Here is a 27,379-nt window from a genome sequence, read left to right as displayed (position 1 = left end):
TCAACTTTTTCAAAAATTGATATTTTCAGAAAATGTTTGTTTTACTAGATCAACAATACCATGAAGAATCCATCCTCTAAATCTCATGGATTTATATCTTTCGAATTTGAAATGTTCTGTCCCAAAACTTCAAACTTCAGGCGCTCATATCTCAAAAAGTAATGATCGGAAAAAAAATGTTTTCATGAGAAAACTTTTTCATTTTGATAGCTTGATGATATACAAATCGAAAAACTTTGAAAAATATCACGAGTAAAAAGTTTATTTTCAGCCTTTGTACAATTATAGTACTCTCTATAGTGAGGTCCACGTTATAATGGCAGTGGATGAAGATAGGAAAAAACGTTGCCGGTCCTCTGTCTTGGCAATGCCTTTTATAGACTGTAACTGTTACAGGTTTATTGATGTAATATTATCGGTTCATTCTCATTTGAAATAATCAATTATTGACCGAACGGAGTGAGGCTATGTTTTAACTCGGATTTTCTTTTGTCAAGCAAGATATTGTATTTTTCAATAATTTCATAATGAATTATGGAAAGATAAAATATGTTGTTAATCAATTATTGATTCTACATCGTTAAAAGACGATCTGGCAACAGAGCAAAGCGAGAAAGAGATAGCGCTATCCGCTTTGTTGAATGAAAGACGAGGATAGCATTACCATTGTAAATCAAACACTGCCATTATAACGTGGACCTCACTATAGTACAAAATTGTATGCATCAACGAGTCGCATGCACTAGTACATTATACTATCTTGATGCTATGCTGTAGCAGAGATGAAATATCACTTCAGTAATATTCTTTGCTCTATGGCTGTACTGAGTCGCTGTGCGTTGCGTTGCAGCCGCCCCTGTCAATCCCGCATCCGACTGCGGCGCTGACCGCAATGCATGCGGCCGCCTACCTGCCGTCTCCCGCACTGGCCTCTCCCGTCGGCTCCAGTCCAACGTCTCAGCCGGGAATCAACGTGACGGCTCCCGCGTGCTCCACGCTCTTTGTCGCAAATCTCGGCCAGTTTGTCTCCGAACACGAACTCAAGGAGATATTTAGCAGGTAACCACTTCCTTCTCTCTCTCTCCCACCACCACTATCTCTCTCACTCTCACCTGTTCTATTGTGCGTACTAATCACTCTCTCTCACTCTTTAACACACTCGTTCTATTGTGCGTACTCACCGTAATCGAGTCACCAAGTTGTCTACACTCGTGCGCACCCATCACTGTAGTAGATCCTCACAGTTGTTCTCGCAACAAAATTAATCCTATCTTCTAGTAAAGTATTTTAATAGGGCTAATTGAATAATTTTCAATCATAGAAAATAACTGATACGTAACCGTTTGTTGTTCTCTCTACAAAATTAATCCTATCTACTAATAAAGTGCCTATTTTAATCATAGGAAATAACTGTTTCCTAACCGATTGTTGTTCTCTCAACAAAATTAATCCTATCTACTAATAAAGTGCCTATTTTAATAGGGCTAATTGAATGTTTAGGCCAGTTGCAGACGAACCACTATCGCATGTGGGATGTGGGACCGACATTCCACAGAACAATACGACTAACGCAGAGAGTCTTTCACGCTACATTTAAGAAAACGCCCATATTATTACGATTTTGGTATAGAAGCTAGGGGAAGCGTGGTGCTCAAACCAGTGGTACCACAATCGCAAGGAAAATATCGCCACCACAGAGCGCAACGCCATGTGGAAGTATCAGTGCCACTGCCATGCCTGCCAATGCATTCCATATGCGCTGCGTTTGTGGTACCACAGAAGGAAAATAGTAGCTCCCACATCCCACATGCGATAGTGATTAGTCTGCAACCGGCCTAAATCATAGAAAATAACTAGTTATGTACCCTTAATATTCTCCTCAATCAAATACCATTAGTATAAACATTATTATATCATCTTCAAATTTTATTCTTTTTCAAATCGAATCTTTAGTCGTGTTTAATTCTAAAATATTACAAGGGTACTAGTTTATTTATCCAATTAACCCTATCTTATATTTTAGTAGTCCAATAAGGGCCCGGCCCCGGCCCCACAGAGAGCGATTTACAATCCGTTTCTGTTTGAAGTATATATTATATGTGAGGTTATCAACCTAAATTTGTATAAGACGTTTATAATAGAGAGTCAATCTGTAAGTTATGTAGCCTATACAAAATCAAGGGATTATTTCTTCTGCATACAGAGAAATCTGCATTGTGTGGATATTTCAATTGTGATAACCCTGTAGCAAAAAAATATTGCATCAAGTTTATAAATAGATGAGGTCCTTCACTGAAATATACATAAAAAATATTGTTTTCTAGCAGATCGCTTTTATTGGATAATGGATGGTCTTGATTGGTCAACATGAAATAAATAATAAAATGAGAGAAATCCTATGAAACAATATTAAAAATAAAATGATTGATTGAAATAATATGCTAGTTATAAAAAATCACTAATATTCATCACATTATTACATAACTTGTGGAAAATTGTTCAGCAGAGAATAAACAAGTAATTGAGATTGCACCAAATATATATGTGTCATAAATGTGGAGCCACACTTAGTTGAGCACTGTTGTTCACTGTGTTGTCCTATATATATATGTTTATACTGTCGAACTTGTTTTGTTTTGTGTCTTGAAATATTACTGTAAATTATTACAATGCCTCATGACTTGGGCGAGTCTTCTAGAACAGCAAAAACTGAGAATCAGAGTAACGAGATGAAAATTATGCTTTTGTAAATTAGGATATTAGAACTGAAGAGAACATTATAAGATGTCCATGATAAAAGTAAAATCTGCAGAAAGTTTTCAATTTTATTAACTTGAGCACAAACATTTTCAATATGTGAAGATTTTGTAGTTTCCACGGTATCTGAAATTTATACTCGAGTGAAGCTTTCTCAGATAAAATTATAATAAATGGAACCGTATGAATACAAAAATTGATACTGCTTTTGATTTTCTCCAGGCCCATACGTTTTAAACTCAAAACTAGTTTCGATGGCCCCAAATTGCCCTCAAATTTTGCCCCGTGAACTCAGAAATCTTCAAATGTGGAGTGTGTCTATAAATTAATGAATATAGAGACTCCCAGTAGTTCATATTCCTAATACAATTTTTTAAGGAAAGTAAAGATCTAATATAGTTTGAAAATATACAAATATGCCTGAAAAACACTTCATTATATGGGCTACTTTTGTACAAATTAATAAAACCCTTGTAGTACCCTTTATTATTATAGAGTTTTTAATAATAAAGGGTACTGCAAGGTTTTTATATTGTTTTTATTAACAAATATACAATCGTTACCTGCTTCATTACAGAAATGTCTTGCGTAGAATTAATTTGACGGTTGAAACAATTCACGTGTATATGACACTGTAACACAAAGTGCAATGCTCAGTCACTGTCCACTCATAACGTCCACTCCAACAGTGAATAAATGTAGTTTAAGACTCGATTTCACCATACGAAAACTTGGTTTAGAGCGACAGTATTCGATTCTAACCAACAAAAAATCATACTTCAGAACCAACTCAAAATCATCGAACTACTCCAACTGCGGCTCAAACCTATATTGTTTATATTGTTTAAACCTATATTGTCCACGTTATAATGGCAGGAGCCCCTATCTGATTAGAAACAAAAAAATCTTTAAAAATACCGTGAAGTATTGGGAAGAATTCAAGCTTATAGGAAGTTGACATCGCAATTGAAATAATACAGTAACTATTAAAAATGATTGATTTGCAAACTTTTCACTAAAACAAGTATTGAATTAAATAGATAACCCCTTCTCAACTTTTACGTTAACATTGGTGTTGCTATCCTTATCAAACGATAAAGCATCGGGTTCACATTTTAATAATAATATCGGGGCACCGAGCTTCGCTCGTTATTTTTATTTATTGATAAACAGAACACAATTCTGTAAAATGAACGATTTCACAGCTGGCTATACGTCATCTTATGAATTTCGGGAATGCGATATTTTGATTTTTCACATACCGTACTCACTTTTTTACTATCCACAGCTGTTTCAGCCAAGGATGAATATTATCCTTTTAATGTCGTTCAGCGAGTTTTCTCAAGGATGATACCTAGTGCAATCGAATCTTTATATCATAAACCTACTATGTTCCAAATTTCGTGAAAATCTTTAGAGCAGTTTTCGAGATCCGTTAAACATAGATAACCAGATATATAAATACAGAAATTGCTCGCTTAATATAATAGGATATAATTAATTAACAAAATATTTGTTAACCATTCTCAATAATTATGAACATTCATTATTCAATAATTTAAGAGTATTCCTTGACAAATGAAATATAATTGATCATTTTTACCAAGAATGAACGGTTAATATTACATGAGATATACCGGTATCATCTATCCTGTGGCAAGACATCAGAGGCAACGCTTTTCTCCTATAATGAGATCCACATTATAATGGCAGTGTCTGAGTAGCAGTGGTATTGCTATCCTTGTCTATTATTCAACAAAGCCGATCTCTTTATCGCTTTGCTCCGTTGCCAGATCGTCTTTTAACAATGTAGAGTTGATAATCAATTAACAGAAATATTTCATCTTAATCATGCAAATGCATTATGAAATTATTGAAAAATATAATTTATTGCTTAATAAGATATTATTGATTATTTTAAACTAGAATGAACAATTAATATTCAATTCAATTCATTCCCATCAAAAAATACATCAATAAAACATGTACATTAAAATTCAATAATAAATATTCTCAGGAAATAAATATTCCCCAACATAGACTATTGTTCCGTGTGCATTAATGCAATTATAATTATTAATTTATCAATAATGCATTAATAAACCTGTATCAGCTACCGTCTATAGAAGGCATTGACTAGACAGAGGTTCGGCAACGTTGTTCTCCTATCTTTCTCCACTACAATTATTATAAAGTAAACCTCACCATATATCAAACTCCTGCTCAAACCTAGTTTTCGTTCTTGGTGAAATCGGGCCTTGAGAATATACACGAACAAAGATTTAGAGCAGTGTGAATAATTGATTATTGATTGATGATTGAAGCATTGATTGATGATTGATGATTGTGGGCTGATTGTTTAGAAGTGTGGGAATGCGGCGGCCTGCCACCACCTCCACCTTTTGATGATGTCAGTAATCTTCACAGTGACAGTAACCGTCACAGTGACCGTCACAGTGACAGTCGGTGTGTAAGTACAGTCACTGCAGTGCAAGTAATGTCCATGTCCGTTCGTAGACCCATATCACTTGCTGCACATATGACTGTACTGTACGTGTATCTGTTCATGATTCAACTTCAATATTAGTTGGCTTTGCTCTCTTTTCACAACAATATCATCCGAAATTTAAAAATGTTAAAAAATTCAGCAAGTGAATTTGAACCAAGGAAAATATAGGTTGTCGTTGCAAAAATGTTGTAAAACACTGAAATTAATGGCTCTTATTGTGTGAGCCTATAAAGTATAAACCTATAAAGTATTCTATAGGTTTAGCTTAATGTTAAATTATAATATAAAATAACTATTACCCTTGAAATATTTCTTATAGGTATCCACGATTTCACAATATAAAATTGGAGCTACACTATTTATTCTGTGGCGAATGAGATGTATTGTTATCAGTCATTATTTCGGTTCTAAAAAAGGATTTTTGGAAAACACTACAATCCAATTTGAATCATTCAGAATTTTCTTGATTCAATATAGTTTGCTGTCTCTTCAATAGCAAACTGTATTGAATCAGGAAATACTGATTGATTTCATTTTGATTTCAGTGTTTTCCAACATTTTTGCAACGTGAACCTATATTTTCTTTGGTTCAAATTCACTTGCTGAATTTTTCAACATTTTTTTTGTAATGAATTTCATTATTTTCTGATAAAGTATTATAGGGCTAGCTTATTGTTAAATTATAATATAATATAACTAGTACCCTTGAAATATTTCTTTTACTAGAATCACTTCACTTAAATGGTCTACGTAGACCATTCAAAGTAGACTTTATTCAAATTAATAAAAACTTGTAGTACCCTTCTATTGAAAACTTTAAAATATTCTGAGGACTAGTTTCGACCATTGGTCATTTTAAAGTTGAAATAACTAATAGCCCTATTATAACTTGAAAATGACCAACGGTCAAAACTAGTCATTAAAATATTTTAAAGTTTTTAATAAAAGGGTACTAAAAGATTTAATATTTTTATTAATTCTTTTTCTAGTTATTTTCTATAATTGAATTTCCTTGTACTCAAAAACTAGCCAAAATAATTAAACATAAAAGCCAAAATAAAACCCTTAACATAATGAATAAATAAATATAGCCTCAGTTATTGAATACCCAAGGTATTTTTCCATACTATTGGTATGAAACTGGATTGAAACTGGTTAGTATAATGTACCACAGTAAATAGTCGAAACGAGACTATTCTAGTATTTTCAAAATATATCGACTTGACAGGTTCACTATAATCTGAGAGCCAATAATGCATGAATCAACCAACCCGGGTCGAGAAGACTAATTAAAAGTTTCAGATCAAGGTTCTTATATACACTACTTCCTGGTAATTCATTCTGTTGAATCTCAAAATATAAATCCTAATACCTTCAATTGTTATTCTACTCCCAAAAAGAATTGTAATTAGATTTTAAATTCATAGACCTGAGGATTTCATACGCCATAAGCCAATAGGAAATACTCTTAGCATCACCGTAAGTGCGATTTGTTATGAATAAATTTGATGATAGATTATGTGTGAAATTCGAGAGCAAAGCTAAGTTATTATTAACTAGGAAACTGTTGATATACCGTATATTCGCGTTCGCACAGTAGATAAAGTAATAAATGTGTTCTCCTCACATGTATATGTATCTCATCTATAATGTGACGTCCTTTCAATCGGTATCTGATACACACGTAGAACGTTCTATGTTCAAAATCAATCATTGTAACACTGTATGTCAATTTCACCACTGTTGTACCTCATAATCTGTTGTAATTGTCAAATTGTTAAGGTCTGGTATTTAAAGAATGATGGTTACTGTCAAATAACAATAAATTTAAATTGTAATGACATGAATAATTAGTGGTTTGACAGTTTCATAAACGGTTTTGAAAATAATTGATTTTAGTAACAAGTTGGAGTACATTGGATGGATGAATTGAGCTCAGTATAGTATTAGAGACAATATTATCAGTCTCACTTGGGTATGTGATATGAACCTTTAAGAGTAGAATAAAAATTGTATCACATTCAAAAAATGTATTACGGTATTTCAAATTGCAATCACAATTTTTTGTAGATATTCAGTGGTTACATAGGTTCCCAATTTGCTCGGTGATGGTATGATTTTGATTATCATCATCACCATCTTTAAAAAAATGTAATTTGAGCTTGGAATTATTCCTTTGTTAGTCGCTCTGAATTAATAAAAAATTATAGATAGATGAAGAATTTATTGTTCACTTCAAAACAATACAAAATAACATCAAATTCATTACCAATCAATACAATAGTTGAAGATCTTCTGATCAAGAGAAACTTATAGAAATTTCCTATTTTTAAATTGAATAGGAATATTTTTATCATAATTGAAGGACCAACATCGAATAAAAAATATAAACTTGACTTTTTATCTTCTATACTACAAGTCTTGTACCTGAAAAGTTTTTTAGAGAGAACTAGAAAAATGTAGGAGGTTTCTCAGTGTATTGGCGAAAGTCACCTCGTGAGCTATTTTATTCAAATGATTAGCTCACATTTACTTGAAATTTTCTTAATAAATAATAAATTTTCTAATAAAGAAGATGAGAAATAAGGGGAAAGAGATAAGTCTATCTTGATTCAATTTTTAGCTTACATTTGGTTGAAATTTTCTTTATAAATAATCAAATTTTGAATACAAAATACAGAGGAAAAAAGAAGAAGAGAAATAAAGGGAAATAGATAAGTCTATCTTCGATTCAATTATCATTCAGCATAATATATATTGTTGATTTTAATCAAGTTTCTGTCAATGATCTTCATTAGTTTTCAATCAGTAGAATAAGTTTAGGCTACTATCGCCGGGATATAAACAAATCTGATTCTTCACTAACTTTTCTAGCAGATATTTTGAACCTCTCTGACTATCCATTAATCGATTTTAGATTTATGATAATTTTATGTGAAGCTTTGTGTGTTTGAAACTGTCTTAGTGTGTTTATTCTGTCATGCAAGTTTTTTCTGTGATATTGCTTTCACTCTTTCACTCTCTGTCACTCTCACTAACACCTGTAGATATGTCTGTGCTACTAACATTTGATACGCCGCCTCCAAAAATATGCTCTACTACAAATTATTTATTCAAGTCCAAACTCAACTGCTGTATGTTAGAAATTTGAATGGTCTTGAATTTTAAATGACATATCCATTCAATAAAATGATAACATGGAATCAAAATTTAATACTCTGAAGCAGGAGTAATTTATCATTTGCAAACATCACTAAAATTCATACCTATTACTTTTATCTTCTAACATACCGTAATTTTTTGTTCCCAAGCTATCATAGTGAATATGTTGCCATGTCATCGAATAAAAAAGTAATTTTAAAGTTTTCATCCATTTTAGAATTCATTCTAAAAAGAATTCTATTATCTGTGGAAAGCATGACTTCTATCTCCAATCATTAGAAATCAAGCATTAAACGATTCATTATAAAATTATCATTACATGCTTTTTGATAAGATTCAATCTTTGAAAGATCATTCAATTTTACAAGTAAAGGCATCCCCAAACAGTTTCATGTCAACCTTTCAATCCTTCTACGGCTATCTATATAATTTTCATGTCTTGATGAATCATCTTTTGCACCTGTCACTCCAGTCTGTTTGCAAATGATTAGAGTTTCAAAATTTGTTCTCATTAGTTTATCAAGCAATCTGCGAATTCAAGCCTTGTCCTGATGAGCCTCTTCCTATAAGTTATTACTCTCGTGAGTTTATTCATTAATTGTATGATAATTCTGAAGTTTCTTAGTGAAATAATGATTATCTGTATAAAATAATAATACACTTTTTTATGTATTTGAACACGACATGCAGTCAATTTATTAAGTAAATAATTAAAAATTTTTACTTACTGACTGTAAGTAAAAATATAATAATAATGGTAAAATACCGTTATAAATTTTTGTCGGATTCATTATTCATAAGGGTGACATGAGGCAAGAAACAATGTTAAGATCGGATACACTCAAATAAAATAAAATCAAATTTATTCATCAAAAACAATTACATTACAAATTAGAATATTATAACAATTAATACAATTAAAGCAATGAAGTTTTATGCATTGAATATTTTCTTAATAGGCAAAGATAATTCAATGGGACATTATTCCCTGTAAGTTGACCCCACTCAAATAAAACTGAAAAATGTGTCAGTTTGGTGTAAGGGTGAGCATACGTGACAAGCAATTTGGAGGTACCGGGTTCGATTCCCGGTCTAGCAAATATTTTTTTGGATATTAGCTCTCATCGAATTTCCATCTAGATGTTATCCCTATTGCCAATACTTACAGAAGCAGTCTTAGTCTTTAGGGTGGTTTATAGCATCTAACTTTGGATTCTCGTTTAAAAATAATTATAATAATAGATACTGAATTTCCAATAAGTGAATGAATAAACGAGGACAAATGGTTTGAATGAGCTATAACAATTATTCTTTGAGTGTTAGTATTTTCATACACTGTATTTCCAATAAATAAGCACCAGGACAACAGTAGAGGTTTGAAAGAGCTAAAATAAAGCTTATTATTAAAAGCTTATAATTCAGATTATTTGAAATAAACTGAAAGAATATGTAATAATTATTACATACTTTTTAAAATGTTTAGTATTTTAATACACTAATAAATGAACGAGGACAAGAAAGGTTTGAATGAGCGGATTGCTTGAATAGTGAGTGAGATAGTGAGCCCATCCAGGGCCCATTAGATAGAGAAAGAGAGCTAATATTGGTGGAGGTGGCTGTGTGCAGCTTGCCCGGATTCAGCCGGCTGCGAGTGCACGCCAAGTGTGGGCAAGGCCAAGGCCAAGGCTGGCCGGTGGCATTCGTCGAGTTCAGGCAAGTGGCGGACGCCGTGAACGCCAAGCAAGCGCTGCATGGGTCTCTACTGCTCAGCTCGGATCGCGGGCCCATCCGTATCGAGTACGCCAAAAGCAAAATGTCCGAGGCAAGTGTCTCTGCCTCCTCCTCCTCCTCTCCTCCTCCTCCTCCTCCTCCTACTCCTCCTCCTCCTCCTACTCCTTCTCATCCTGCTCCTCCTTTTCCTCCTCCTCCATTCTACTCCCAACCTTATCCTAATCCTCTCTTCCACTCCACCTCTTCCTGATCCCTTTCTCCTCCCAAATACCCCTCTTCCCCTACCACCAACTCTGCTCCTCCGCCTCATCGTTCTCCTCCTGGTCCTCCTCTTTCACTTCTCCTTCTCCTCCTCAACCTTCACCATACTAACACCCTCTCCCAAAAATCAAAAACATTGGTTTCACCTTTTCCCAAATCCCAAAAACGTTCGATTTCCAACTGCAGCTCATCTCAATTCTAAAGATAAAATATAACCATAGAGAAACAATAGCATAAATAGATATCCCATGGTATAGGGCGTTTATGTCGCAACTTTTACTGTTATCTCCGATACTTCATGTTATTAAGCCGATACTTCATGTGATTCTTTCCCGTGAAGCTGTGTGACACTGGTAGTCTCTCATATTGTGCCTTTCATATACTCTCACCCCAACAACAGTAAAATACGACAATAACCGACAGTAATCGGCTTGAGATAACAGTAAAAGTTGCGACATAATCGCCCTATACCATCTACTTACGCTATTGTTTCACTATGATATGACTCAGTCATATGTCATACTATTAAAAAATACTACAATCCCATTCACAATCATTTCTCGATACAATTCATTCTGGTTCTCCACAAATACTTTAATAAATTTCAGCTCTGGCATAACAGACAATAAATTTGATCACAGATGAGATAAAGGCATCTTTCATCATTTTCTATTTAAGAATATATCAAGATCACCATCCCATTCCTCATAACCTTTATTTGGACAATTTATTTTATGAAATTGGGATGAAAAGAAGTTTTGGACTGTAGTCTGTTTCTTTGTCCTTGAGTTGATTGTAAATGATAAATAAATCCTCTTCAAAGCTCAAGTTTTGAGTGTGAGTTGTGAATCGAACGTTGGAAAGAAATTATACAAGGAGTAGGCCTACAAGTTCTCAAATAACGGCAACAAAATATTAAGCAAGAGCTTTAAATAGAAATTTTTAATCCAGCATCTCAATAATTGTTTTACTGTATGTAATTGAAATTGAATTAATTTCTTTAATCACATTCCCCATAAACAATACAATTTATACAGAATGTTGGTAACATACAACGTCAAAGTGGATTGTTCCTCTCATTCCATTTTTCTATTTTCTTTCATAGTGGAAGAACGAAGGTAGCTTCAAATTTGAGAATGTTGAATGTAATAGGCCTACATATAATTAGATAAAAACACTTCACTTTAATGGGCTACTTTTACAAATTAATAAAAACAATATAGAAACTTCAAGTACCCTTTATTATTTAAAATATTAAAACGACAAGTTTCGACCATAAATTAGGCCATTTTTTGTGTGATGATGACCTAAATGACCTAAGTTATGGTCGAAACTAGTCGTTGTAATATTTTAAATAATGAAGGGTACTAATTTAATTATTAATTAATTAATTTAATTAGATGATGGCGCACACTGGTGCATAGTCGAGCTCTATGTGCGCTACCATTTAAATACATGCATTACATTCAACACTCTCAAGCTTGAAGCTTGCGGCTTCACTGCAGCGGTTTCGCCGCTTCACATTTCACAAGTTTTCACCCGTACGTCTACGTCTTGAGCTTCAAGTACCGTACTCCTTGTATAATTATTAGTCTCTCACAAAATTCAAGTAAAACTAAGAAGTATCCCCCTTATTGATGAAACCAAAAATTCAATCGATTCCTCCTATCCAACTTCAGTATCCCTTGAATCTATCTCATATATCCTATACTTTGTGAGAGTTTAATACTTTTCAAGTTAATGATATAAAGTCATGTCACCTTGAATTCAAATATTATTCCTCCAATTCAATTAATTCCTCCTATCCAACTTCAGTTTCCCTTGAATCCATCTCATATTCTATACTTTGTGATGGTTTAATACTTTTCAAGTTGATATAAAATCATGTCACAATGAGTTCAAATAGTATTCCTCCAATTCAATCAATTCCTTCTATCCAACTTCAGTTTCCCTTGAATCCATCTCATATTCTATACTTTGTGAGAGTTCAATACTTTCCAAGTTAATGATATAAAATCATGTCGTATTAAATTCAAATATTATTCCTCCAATTCAATCAATTCCTCCTATCCAACTTCAGTTTCCCTTGAATCCATCTCATATTCTATACTTTGTGAGAGTTTAATGATATAAAATCATATCGTATTGAATTCAAATATTATAAATCTGTTATATTTGGACTTCTCTGAACATAATGGTCAACTCACAGTATTTTAGCGCTCCAGTTTCTCTGCAAAGAAGCATCACCCAATAATTACTCTTCGGTGTATAAATGAAGGTGATATCAATTTGTTCTTCCTAGTCTTTAATGTAAGGTATTACACAAGCACTGGCACTGATCACTGTAGCATGCTAAGTCTCATTATATCACCTGCACCACAGTGCACATGCACTCTGATCAAGGTGTAAATAGAAGCATATAATTATCATAAAAGTGTATTGCATGATTGCGTTACTGTCAAATTAGTATATTCTATTTAAACTTCCATCACACAGTGTTCTGCAATGTTTCCGTATCACTTGAAATTTAATAACCGAAGTTAATATACATAATATATATTAATCATTGATAGATGAGTAAATAGATGATATAGTAGTCTTAAGGCTGTGCAAAGGCTAAAAATAAACTTTCTACTGGTGATATTTTTCAAAATTTTTAGATTTTTATACTATCAAGCTATCAAAATGAAAAAGTTTTCTCATGAGAACATTTTTTTCCAATCATTACTTTTTAAGATATGAGCGCCTAAAGTTTAAATTTTTGTGACAACATTTCAAGTTCGGTAAGAGATAAACCCATGAGATTTATAGGACAGATTCTTCATGGTTTTGTTAAACCAGTAGACCAAAAATTTTCTGAAAATATCGATTTTTCAGAAAGTTATCCAATTTACCAAAAATAACTCAACTATTGCTAATTTTTGGTAAATTGAATAACTTTCTTAAAAATTGATATTTTTAGAAAATTTTTGTTCTACTAGATTAACAATGCAATGAAGAATCTATCCATTGAATCTCATGGATTCATCTCTTACCGAATTTGACATGTTCTGTCCCATATATTTAAACTTTTCGCGCTCATATCTCAAAAAGTGATGATTGAAAAAAAAATGTTTTTCTGAAAAAACTTTTTCATTTTGATAGCTTGATGATATACAAATCGAAAAACTTTGTAAACTGTCCCATAGTACGTCAACTCTTTGATTAATTGAGGCCGTAATTTTGTTTATCCATAAAATTTTCTGCAAAAATTAGAAACATCACTATGGTCCGACTTTGATTAATATACTATTAAACCAGTTACAAACTGTCATTATTGAATGATGAATAAGATAGAGTTAATATTTTTACATTTTTGGCAAAGCTATTCCATATTCTGCCACCTTCATAACTTCTACTGTATTTTATTTCTCAAGAATATCAGTTAACCTTATAATTTCGACTACGTTTTTTCTACTTTTGTTTTATTCCTAATTTTCAGAAACATTTTTTGAGATTTTTTTACTTTGGCTTATTTTCAGTTACCCTAGATGATTTAAGATTCGATTAAACACCAACTCCAGACCAAAAATGCAGATCCTCTCAACTATCTTTAAGAACGAAAAGGCTGATTGCAATGCAGCTCCATATCGGTGAGCGTATTTTCACAGCTTTCACAGTTTTCTAAAAACCATCTAGCTAACTTTCAATTATCAAACTATTCACAAACTAAACTATCCACACCATCATTAATGAGTGAGCCACCTCTTCTTTCCTTTAGCACCCCACTATCTAATCTAAGTTATAATAACTGATCTATTCTTGTTTTGCAATTGGTTGAACTCACTCAATAAATCTAGAACTCACAATTCTAATATTCCAATACGGTAGTGTATTTAAAAAAACTACTTTCTTTTCTGATTCATCTTATTTGAGAAGGTCACAATTTTATTTTAATTAAATGTATTAAAACCATCCACTGTTAGTAAACTGTCCCATAGTACGTCAACTCTTTGATTAATTGAGGCCGTAATTTTGTTTATCCATAAAATTTTCTACAAAAATCAGAAACATCACTATGGTCCGACTTTGATTAATATACTATTGAACCAGTTACAAACTGTCATTATTGAATGATGAATAAGATAGAGTTAATATTTTTACATTTTTGGCAAAGCTGTTCCATATTCTGCCACCTTCATAACTTCTACTGTATTTTATTTCTCAAAAAATCAGTTAATCTTATAATTTTGACTACGTTTTTTCTACTTTTGTTTTATTCCTAATTTTCAGTAACATTTTTTGAGATTTTTTTACTTTGGCTTATTTTCAGTTACCCTAGATGATTTAAGATTCGATTAAACACCAACTCCAGACCAAAAATGCAGATCCTCTCAACTATCTTTAAGAACGAAAAGGCTGATTGCAATGCAGCTCCATATCGGTGAGCGTATTTTCACAGCTTTTCTAAAAACCATCTAGCTAACTTTCAATTATCAAACTATTCACAAACTAAACTATCCACACCATCATTAATGAGTGAGCCACCTCTTCTTTCCTTTAGCACCCCACTATCTAATCTAAGTTATAATAACTCATCTATTCTTGTTTTGCAATTGGTTGAACTCACTCAATAAATCTAGAACTCACAATTCTAATATTCCAATACGGTAGTGTATTTAAAAAACTACTTTCTTTTCTGATTCATCTTATTTGAGAAGGTGACAATTTTATTTTAATTAAATGTATTAAAACCATCCACTGTTAATAAACTGTCCCATAGTACGTCAACTCTTTGATTAATTCAGGCCGTGATTTTGTTCATCCATAAAATTTTCTGCAAAAATTAGAAACATCACTATGGTCCGACTTTGATTAATATACTATTAAACCAGTTACAAACTGTCATTATTGAATGATGAATAAGATAGAGTTAATATTTTTTCATTGACGGTAAAGCTATTACATAATCCATTACTTTTCTATTCCAATTAAATAATTTAAAATTTTAATTTGATTTCACCTCTAATAATTTTACGTTCTTAAGTTGATACAAGAATCGATCCCAATAAAAAAAAAGACTCACTAACCTGAAGGTCAGAAATAACTGTAACTACAGTTTTATTTCATAACTGTAACTGTTCAGCTTTCAACAAATCAATCCGTCAGGTCCATCACTATACCTTCTACTCATCTCAATTTATTTTTCAACAACCCCTGCTACTCACCAATGTATTTGAGTTTAACCAGATTTTTAATCTAGTCAGCACTGTTTAGGAGTTGAATTTGTTGGCAAAAAATGATCTTTAAATCTTTTCAGTTAGAGTTTAGTCGAGGATCAATCATTTCCAATGCTAAGTTGAGGGAATTTCAATGGTATAAATTCGAATTTTTGAAAAGTTTGAATTCCGGTATTCAAAAAGTTCAATACCATACAGTACTAATATCATACAGGAATATTATGTGTTTGTTCTAACACTAAAATGTTTCTTGTTTGCCTCTATGAAAAAATTAATACATAATATACTATTTCAGTCATTTCTAATTTATTCTAATTTAAATTTTTCTTGTTTGCCTCTATGGAAAAATTAATACATAATACTATTTCAGTCATATCTAATTTATCAATTATTCTAATATCTATTCCCACCAGTCATATCATTTCAAACGCCAAACATTGAGTCTCTGTTAACTTGGGATGATTAAATTGATACTAGAATTGATAGATGAATGGGTAATATTTACGGACTTGCCAAAAATTGAAGTTTAGTTGATCTGTTAACTTGTGACATTTGAATTAATACTACGTTATAGATACTGAAATTAATGCAACTTTCTAAAATATTGATAGACGAAGCGACAATTTATTACTGACTTGCCAAACATTGAAGTCTATATTATGTTACTTGTTGACATGTTCACTTGATGTTTATGTGATGATTGAATGCTGCTTTCCATAATTTAATAAACGGATAGGCAATTTACTGACTTTCCGAATGTTGAAGTCTCTAATTTTTGAATTATAAATTAACAACAAAAGTTAATTCGTTAAAAATAAATTGAATATTAAAAGTTAACATTTGAATAGGAAATGTTTTTTTATAGAACTGATAGATGAATGGGCAATTTACTGAGTTGCCACACATTAAAGTCTCTGTTAACTTAACTGTAATACTGGAATCAAAACTAGGCTACTTTCTAAATTATTGTCGACTTACCAAACATTGAAGTTGAGTTGATCTGTTTCCTAACTTATGACATTTGAATTGATGCTACGTTATAGATACTGAAATTGATGCAACTTTCTAAAATTGATAGACGAAGCGGCAATTTATTACTGGCTTGCTAAACATGGAAGCCTCTGATATAAATAACGTGTAATGATTGAATAAGTGATGCTACTTTTTAAAATAATTGATAGACGTATGGCCAAACATTGAAGTCTCTGTTAACTTAACTGTAATGCTGGTATTGTTACTACTTTTTAAAATTTATAGACGAAGTGACGATTTATTACTGACTTGCCAAACATAGAAGCCTCTGCTATATGATTGAATAAGAGATGCTACTTTATAAAATTGTTAGATGTATGGCCAAACATTGAAGTCTCTCTTAACTTAACTGTAATGCTGGAATTGATACTACTTTTTAAAATTCATAGACGAAGCGGCAATTTATTACTGGCTTGCCAAACAGCCTCTGCTATATTGACGTGTAATGATTGAATAAGTGGTTATGCTACTTTCCAAAATTGATAGATGTACGGCCAAACATTGAAGTCTCTGTTAACTTGTAATGATTGAATTTATGCTACTTTCTGAAACTTTTGAATGAATTAATTGTACTAATAGTTGTGTTGTGTGTTGATGATCAGGGACCCATCCGTGGTGAAGAAAACGGACAGTGTTAATCTGGCGTACGGCCCAGGAGCAGGAGCCGCGTTGAGCAGCACCTGACACTGGACACAGCCCCCTCTACACCTGTCCCCCCTGTCGCCAGCCCCCCCTGCAGTCATCGGTGCCCCCTGCGCCTGATGTGAGCCCCCCCGGGCTAGCTACATGCGAAAAACCAAAGGTGCCCTTCATGTTTAACGCTACTTAGATTAAAAGTAATTATCATTAAATAAATATTATTACTATTGTATTGTAAAACTACTTTTAAACTATTGTAACGCTGAAAAAGATTCGTATCTAATATTTTTTTCTCTAAGATGATATTGTAACGGAAATTGGTCAGTGAATATTTGAAAGCCTGTATTTATGGATGGTTGGAAGGTGAAGATGTTGGTGAAATTTTAATCAACTCTGGCTGCTTTTTGGAAAGTTCCACTTTCACATGACACTGGACAAGCTTTATTAAAATTGCATTGTATTGAAATTCTATATAACATAGATAATAAGTTAATACATTCCACCATTATAAATTACAGGAATCATTTTGTATTGAAATTAAAGGAGGCCTACTGGTACCTACTTTGGATGTGGTCAGCAAGACAAGTATTTATTTATTTATTTATTCAATCATTCAGAATTACACAACTTACAGAAAAGTACCACAGGCTAAAACGCCCAAAACGGTTCCAATTCTAATTTATACAACAGTCCAAACGTACTGTATAGCTAGGTTCAAAAGTTCAAAATTCTTCAATTACACACTCAATTTACGAGTATAAAAATCTTGACCTTAGCTACAATTTTTATTTTTAATAGAGTTGCTTTTTAGGATAATATCCTACAGCAGTAGCAAATTATCCTTGATTTTAACTACTAAGCAATAGAGATTTATCCGAGGGAGCATTAGGTGAGATAAATTATAAGCTATCACTAGCAAATTGGAGGAGGTCAAAATATGTTTGAAAAGAGGAATGCTAATCAAAAATGAATTGTTTGTTTCATGAGAGCAAGAGCTCTTTCAATTCAAACAAGAACTAGAACCAATTTTGAATATTTTTCTCAATTTGCATCATTTTTTATTATTAGCTGCTTATTTGATTGGATAAGAGGCATGCTCAAACCATTATCAGGGGATATAAATCTCTACATCAAAAATAAATTAATAAAGAGTAAACTGTGTTGGAAACCAAGACTCTTGAATTTCTGAAATGCATTCGTCATATATATTAATCAATATTGAGTGGAGAGTATTGAAAACCAAGACCAGTGAATTCCTGAAATTCATTCGTCATATATAGTTTTGATTTTGGAATAAAATTTGACAATTCATAAATTTGAGCCAAAGATGAGTCAGTGGATTCATGTTATTGTGGAACTTTCTGAAAAAACACAACGTTTTGTAACTTGTAGGATCAGGTAAGGAGGTACTTAGAACATACAATACTTGATCCAGAGAAGCAATATAGATGATTGATGTTTATCGATGAATCTTTTAAAAATGCTGCTCTTTCTAAAATGGCAGAAATTGAGTGGTTCAAAATATATTAGGTTTTAGTGAGATTGAAGGATCGCTCTAACTACAGAGTATAGACAATGAGATGAAAAATGATTGTCACATTGAATTTTTTTAAACAAATAGCATTACTGTATTTTTGTAAAGAGTCGATTTGAATGATGTCGGTACTTTTTCATTCATTTGAGGAGCTGCTTAATTCTTGTTTTTCTAAGATGGTTCTTAGGGATCATTATAACTTTTATGGATTATAATCATTCTCCATTATATTTTGATAGATTCTATGCAAGAGCTTCATGGTACTTAATATCCAATACAGGACCATTTTAAATTTTAATCTTATAAATACAAGAAAATAGAACAACACTCTGACTGCGTCTTGAATTACGACTTTGCTATTAAAATTGAAAATTCATCTTCAATGTATATTTTAAACTGAGTGGTTCTTATGCAGCTTAAATGGATGCGTGTGGAAGGTCTATTGAGATTTTAATAAAGTGATATTCTTTTTCATTTATGAGGAAATCAGCTCTTATATTCAAAGCTTGTTGAAAATGAGAAATTAATGAAAGTTCAACATATTTTGTATTACAAACAGGAATTCAAGTACAAATTCTATATTATGATGTATGTGAATTATGCTGCTTCAACAGAATCTAAAACTCTTGGCGACTGTTAGTCATGTACTTTCAATTTTTACTAGAATATTTATCTTTTTATAACACTGATTCTCCATTAATTCAAAAGTGTGATTTTTTATAATCATCTTATTAGTTGTGAATTAGAACAATTTCTTTCCTATCAATGAATCCATTCTCTCAAGCTCCGTCCAAACCAGAATGGTTTCAGAGATCGAGCAACATAAATTTTCATCACTCTAGGCTCTAACTGATCCACCTACTCTCATACTTGACTGGTAAATGAGTCCAAGAGTAAATTACCTAATCCTTTATTCAAATATGAATATCTCAGTTTCTGAGATCAACTCCAAACTCCACCATTAAACATGATGTTTTTACTTATACCCAATTTGATTACCAATAGATTTACAGGCATTGTACAAATTGAACCCTGTAGGTACTCATTCATTTGAAATTATGCTGAAAATGTTTCGCAACTATAGATTGTTCAACTGATTTACACTAATTTGCACATTGGATTTAAATTGAAACGAAGCTTAAGAAGCTCATATTATTGGAACAGTTGAACTCATGATTATTTAAACAGTTGCCACTTTCAACATCTCAAATCCCCTTTTATTTCAATTCAAATAGTGTAATCCCAAATCCTAGAGTAAAAAATCTCTAAACAACTAGAGCAATAATCATATAAGAGTAATGGTTTCCTTGTTGTTGGTTAATATTCCAATGTATCCTATAGTTTTGGAGAGAGAATCCAAATTAATTGTTGTACAACAAAGAATTGCCTATTAAAATGCGTCAGGATAGGATGAAGATGCTATCGCCAGTCTATAATAGGATACTAAAGTCTAAGTTTAGATACTACTTTTAGTAATAGTTGAAACTATCAGACATATCATTAACATAACTAATACATTTATTATCAAGTAAACAAAGTTTCAGGATAGACGTGCTTAGATTGTAAGTACGATATTTTGACAAAAATAGTTGAGAATATAATAATATAACGGGTGTAGTAGTGGACTAACTCCTGTAAATAAAAATATTGGATATTCATTTTAGTTTTGAGCGCATAGATTGACATGCCGTTTCCCACCTGTTGAGTGTACTTAATAATGTTCCTCAAATCTAATTACTGTGTTTGGTTTTGAGTATTCTATTCTGATCTATGCATTTTCATCAAATCAGTCGAATCGATAAATTTTCATTATTTTATTTTTCCCAGTGGAATTTTAGTAGTTATTATTGCTGAAACACTGTCATTTAAGATATGATATTAGTGAGTTGTTTTGGAATTGATAGGAGCGTGGATTTTATTGTTTTATCCATTAGCTGTGTTCTAAAATTTTCCTGAGATTTTTGCCTTTTTTCTGAATATTTGCATCTGTTCTTGCACATCTTACATTGCTTGCAGGTTTAGAAATAATTTATTTTCTCTTGACAAGATTAACAATTCGTTAGTAAAAATTGATATCGAGCATGATAAGCTCATTTCTAAGTAATACATCAAATTAACATAAATCACAGATGAATTCAATACTATGAATGATTCAATTTGATCCAATTCACCTGAAAAATTAATAATAATTACATTACAATTTTAAAACAGGTTGAAAAAACTACTCAAATAATTTTATAAATGACTTATTTCAAATCAAACTTGGTTTGAATCAAATCAAAACTTAACATTGCAAAACTTATCTCATTAAATTCAAGTTGCATCCACCTCATGAATTCTTCATCATGTCGATGCTATTATAGTTTTTACTTTTATAAAGTGGGCCTATGTTTGTTCCAAATTATTTTTATAGTTTTGTATGTTCCAAAAGAATCTCAGAAAAATACTTGTCCTGGTGTTAGCATAAGTAATTTCTCATCTCGTTTGTATTTGATAGTTTTCGGTTGTATCATTTCGTTTGTGCGTTTTTGTATTACACGTTTGAATGCAGTGAATGCATTGTCCTGTGGTAGGAGAGACTGATCGGCAAATGCTAGCTTTTTAACAATTCAATATTGACAAGCTTGGACAATCCTTGCCAGATGAGTGATTAAGACCAAAGTTTTAATGTAGTTAGTTTTTGTTAATTACAGTTTTCTAGTGTTAAAAGCTTTTAATGAAATGTGTATATAAATATATGTCTAGTTGATATGGAATTTTGTTAACAATTATTCTATTGGATGAGAAGTTGTTCTCATTTTATTTTTCTCAAGACGTTTTCTGAAAACTCTATGCATTTAAGAGACGCTATGTTTTTTTAAATCAATTGAATGGCATCTATGTGATAAGTGTTCTTCTCATTTCATTCCTTTAGTCGTTGTGATTCGAATTGTAACGACTGTTTGTTGAAAGTCGAAAAAGCATTCCAGAGTTTGCAAGACCTGACTATTTACAGAGCTCAGCGTCTCTAGATATCTAAATGCCTTTTACTATACTATTTCTATTACTATAGTCTATCTATTGGAGATTCAGTTGCGCGTAAGACTAAAGAGTCACCACTAGGATGTGATGGATGTGAGTGAAACATGAAAACCAAAGATTTTGTTGAGAGCAATTGCGAATAGAACGCGCAAATGTTAACCATACGTTCACTTCACAAACGTCTTAGTCTGAATCAATTTTGTCTTTACTTTCTAAGCCTTAGTTAACTTGTTTGTAACCTATTTAAACTAAGGTTTATGATGTTAACCAGTAATATGAATATATTATATATTATTATCATAATAGTTTAGACAAATTGTAGCATCATATGCTTTTGTGTGTAACGTATGTCAGGTTTATGTGATGTAAAAATTTAATATTAGTTAATTTGATAAGTGAAACAAGAAATGTGTAAATATAAAATCAGGTTAACGTCAAAGTCAAGACAACGGGAACTGTCTACTGTTTGAGAATATTTGGAAATAATAACGCTGTTGGATCTTTACAATGTAGCAACATTGAAACAATGCTGCTTGATTTCTAGAAGGAAAGAGTACAGTACAGTACGGTAACTTGATTTTGACGATTCCTGTTGGCTACTTGTACACAGAGATTTGATTGTGTGACCGCATGGAATATGGCTTTCTTATCATTATTTATTTTCTTCTTTATTTCAAATTAAATTCTCGTTATATATTTTCATCGGAAATATTTATATTTTCTATGCACAACCCTATTGTGCAGAGCTAAAATTTTAATGATTTTATATCCACAGTTTCTAGAAAACTGATTCAGTGCGGTTCTTGCTTGACCGTGGGTTATTTTGTTTTTAAAAGAATTTAATTTCCCGGTCAACAGGGAAATCAAATAAGAATTTTGCAAAAGTAAGACAATCATTATCTTTTGATAGTTCGATTGATTATATTTTATAGTTTTTTATAATGTACAAGTGAATAAATAATGTATACCATGCAGTTACGTTTACACAAAAGTAGCAGATCATATACTCTGTGGAATTTATCCGTCCATTTAACTTGTCTTTGTGAACTGTGTGGAGATATTTACGGGAGAAATAATGTCGATATAATAGCAAATTTAATGAAATCGGCTCAATCAGCTTCAGGGGGCGACCCTCTCTCTCATTTTTGGCTTCTTTCTGGCTTGCTTTCTACAGGGAGTCAGAGTGAGATAGAGATGGGAGAAAGAGCAAGGAGGGAGGGTTTGCACTTACTTGATAACATACATATCATTTTCTAGAAATACAACTATTGAATGTTATTATCTATAGATATAATATTATGAATTGGAATTTCATTCATAATAAATAACTGTCTAGCAACATAATGTAATGATGTTTTGAAATTTAGAGAGATGCGATTTTTTAAAAGAAAAAGCATTTGTTCAATGTAAAAGAGATGACACTTGCACAATTGCTCTTGAAACTTCAATTATTAGGAAACGTAATGTAAACTCTGCGCAATGTTATTCTGCGCATAAATTCTCAACGTTCTCCATTATTATGTGTTTTGGCATGTATAGGAACGAGTATATTACTAAAATTTCAAGTGAAACAGCAATATTCAGTGTCTTTCTCAAATAATTACGAGAGAATTGTGCAAGTGACTTCAATATAGTTTATATGATTATTAAAATTATATACATATATGATAATTTACATATATTATAACTTGATGTATCTATTTCAATATGAAAACTTATACTGAAGTGGGAGGCTCGTACTGGTCAACAGCATATGGAATTTCTGATAGTCGAGAAATATATTATTCTCATATTTGTCGAGATTTAAGAAAATAATCATTATTTAGAATCTAGATTTGATGCATCACAATAACTCATTACCTCAAATCTGCAAAGATATTCTACTTGAAGTGAGAAATAACTAATTATGGATTGGTGTGGTAGTGATTTGATATATATTATTTCACAGTCTTGTTTCATCGTTTCATGTGAATTCTTCTAAACTCTCTATTACATCATTTCAATTAATTTGAATCTTTTTAATGTGAGCCGATATTTTTATAGTCTTTTTTAATTATTGGATGAAGCATTTTCAGTTTTTATTTTGAGTTGGAATATTTTCATACTTTGAATATATTTTCCTATTCGAAATTGACTATTCAGTGAGATCAATTAGATTAGGAATAATAGATAAAGGTTGAATCTTTAAACTTAGTACAAACTTTATTAGATATAATAGCAAATAGCCAAAGCGATCTATCTTTCATAAACTTGCCTATGATTGTTAACCAAAGATTTCGACGACAAGCAAATACCAAAGTTTATTTATTGATTTTTGGAAAATTATAAAATAATTTCAAATCAAATCTTTATTTGTCCCAAAAAATATAATTACAATGACAAAAATGGTTATAAAAGAAAAATTTTTATACAATATAAAATGAAAAAAGAAAAAAATATTAAATAGAAGAAGTGAGAGAGCTATTTCTGCCATCACATGTAACTATTTATTCACTAATTATTCTTAGTTGCAATATCTATTTGAAACCATCTATAGTAAAATTCCCGTTATAAAGTCACGTAAATGATGGGAAGGCATTGTTGTTGAAGTTATCAGGAGCACTTAATCCTTCAGACTAGTGTCAACACAGACTGGTTCACTGAAAGGAGTGATAGAGCTATTTCTGCCATTACATAGGTACAACTGTAATGATTATACATTTCAACTTTACGTTGATTATACATAATCAAATTAAAAACGGGAAGTCTAATATTTCATTCAATATGAATGATTATTGGATAAGCAAACGTCCAAAATAAGTAATGTTACACTTCAATTGCTTTGCCTGATTCATCAGCATGAATTATTAAAGCAATCATCACCTACCTATTAAAGCAATATAGTACCGGCATTTGATTATAGCTATAGACCGCCAAAGAATTCAAAAATAACTAGATTCCAAAGGATTTTTGAATTCGGCCTTTCTATAATGCATAGCTTGTACCTAGATACCTGCATTATTAAAAAAATACATAGCTTGCTATTAAAATGATGACCTTAAAGAGGATTAATCCTTAGACTTTCATAAAACATCAAGTCTTTCTTCAAAAGTTAATTAATCTAGAATAACCGTGCATTAGTCGACATTATTCAGCCAACTATAGTGAGGTCCACGTTATAATGGCAGTGTTTGATTAGCAATGGTATTGCTCTCCTTGTCTATCATTCAACAAAGCGGATAGCGCTATCTCTTTCTCGCTATGCTCTGTTGCCAGATCGTCTTTTAACAATGTGGAATTGATAATTAATTAACAAAATATTTCATCTTGATTATGAAATTATTGAGAAATATAATTTCTTGCTTAATAAAATTTAATTGATATTATATTAAAACATTGATATTAAAACAGTTGATATTACATCAATAAACCTGTATCAGCTACCGTCTATAGAAGGCATTGACAAGACGGAGGATCGGCAACGTCGATCTCCTATCTTCCTCCACTGCCGTTATAACGTGGACCCCACTATGAGTTATAAGGACTCTGGTTCTTCTATTTGTCAGTATCATGTTCTATCAGTTGACTGTTGTTGGATTATTGGATAATAAACAACTAAATACAATAAAAGGCTAGCAAAGAGCTCACCATGTAAGTTTATTATATCACTCATGAAAAATATAAATTTGATCATCCCTGTCAATATTATCGATAGTCGATACTGTGTGGCTGTCGATACTACATTGACCTCAGTGATATTGGAACATTCCATACTCTATAATTTCCATTTTCTATAGCAGGATAGATAGTTGTATTCTAGTTTACATGAGAGATTGGTATTGAATTGTGCATTTTGAATGGTCAGATAGCTGAAGTAAATGGATAGTTTTGTGAATGGTTATTATTGGAGGAAATAAATTTATTTATTCATTCAAGTTGGGAGTTGTGTGAGAGAAAGAGAGAGTGAGTGTGCCAGTGCGAGTCTCTCTCTATCAATGAGCGTTGAAAGACGTATAGAGATGTAAAAGAGGTGTGAGGAGTCTATAGTCTATGGCCTCCATGCTGCCAGTACCAATATTGTGATTGTGAATGGACTAATCTCTAGCCTTTCGAGCCTTTCTCTTATTATATTATTGTAATTACATAATGTATCTTGTAAGTCTAGCTGAAGGCCATAGGCATAAGAAACACCACTTATCGAAACATATCATGTTCTGTGCCCCCAAATCAAGTGTATGTTCTTAAATCAATGAAATCTAATATTATAAAGTATATGTGAAAGAAAAATAATTTGAATACTTATAATTAATATAATTATCGATATTGATTAATATGTAAGGAAGCGTTTGATAACAGTGTTATTGAATAAAAACCAGAGATGTAGTTTTCCAGGACCCTAGGAATGTTTTATGTGTGATTGTTACATTTAAATCTGAGAGCTAGTTCTGAATGAACAGGTTTCTCGACAAGAAGAGAAACTACTACTTATTTCATTCATCTTCAGTCATAATTTGTTGTGTTTGCTTGGCTAATTATAAGAGTAAGATGAAATTTTAAGGAAAGAATGTCTATTGTTCAGAGCAATAGGAGAGTGGAAGAGATGGCGTTTAGTCGCTTGAAATGCTGCAAGCAAATGTTGCAAGCAAATACTGCAAGCAAATGTTGCAAGCATATATTTTGCAAGAGAGTTCCAACTCTATCGCTGCTGTTTGCAACTCATCTTGCAATACTCAATCCAAATATTATACTGTATGAATTATTAATCTGTACATGTGTTTCAATAAACAATTGAAAATGTTGTATGCCTTGATTATTTATCACTCATCAATATCGCCTACCTCCAGGACTTCCTATATACCGGACCTGCGCCTACAAAAAAATGGCCGCCGTATGTGGTGGCCGGTTTTGATATTATTTAAACAGGAACTTGACGAACTGAGATTTCGACAAACTGAGACGCTCTCTAACAGATGATAAGTGATTTTTTCTTAGTAGAAATTTCCAAAGACAATCATATACGGCGGCCATTTTTTTTCTACGCTCAGGTCCGGTAGTGTATAGGAGGTCCTGCTACCTCTTTCATTTATTTAGCATTATTCTCATTACATAAATAACTTTATTCACAATTAATTTCATTGCTTTAAGTTACACAAGAATATAAAATAAATTAATAGTTATTATTAAACGAAAATCCAAATTGAATGCTGTAAATCACTTTTTGTGTAGTTGAGAAGTTGATATTGTGGTAATGATTCATATTGAACGAAATTGTCAAAAAAACACAGATTTATTTATACTTAGAAAGACCAATTTCGGTTATTACACCATTGTCAAACTCTGATAAACTCTGTTTAAACAGGTGTAATGATCGAAACCGGTCTTTCTAAGTATCAATAAATCTGTGATTTTTTGACAATTTCGTAGTCTTTTTCGTTCAAGCTGTAAATCACCCCGAAGACTTATGCTACTGCAAATATTGACAACAGGGTAAACAGCTAGATGGAAATTCGATGATCGCTACTATTCAAAACTGAT

General features: G+C 31.9%; 1 protein-coding gene across 10 annotated transcripts in view; it reads left to right on the top strand.

The window, feature by feature from the left end:
- Positions 1–26,642, top strand: part of LOC111044192 (protein couch potato) — a 403,765-nt gene extending 377,123 nt beyond the window's left edge. For 6 of the 10 annotated variants that reach the window (XM_039426403.1, XM_039426400.1, XM_039426401.1 and 3 more), the window contains 3 exons: positions 851–1,059; positions 10,055–10,250; positions 17,274–26,642. In XM_039426403.1, the coding sequence (XP_039282337.1) occupies positions 851–1,059; positions 10,055–10,250; positions 17,274–17,309 (441 nt within the window). In that variant the 3' untranslated portion in view covers positions 17,310–26,642. The other 4 variants (XR_005571122.1, XR_005571123.1, XM_039426405.1 and 1 more) reach the window with 4 other exon arrangements.
- The last annotated feature ends 737 nt before the right edge of the window (positions 26,643–27,379 follow it).

The sequence above is a fragment of the Nilaparvata lugens genome, chromosome 4, assembly GCF_014356525.2.
Source record: "Nilaparvata lugens isolate BPH chromosome 4, ASM1435652v1, whole genome shotgun sequence".
NCBI lineage: Eukaryota > Metazoa > Arthropoda > Insecta > Hemiptera > Delphacidae > Nilaparvata > Nilaparvata lugens.
This window is presented reverse-complemented; position numbering and strand designations above follow the sequence as displayed.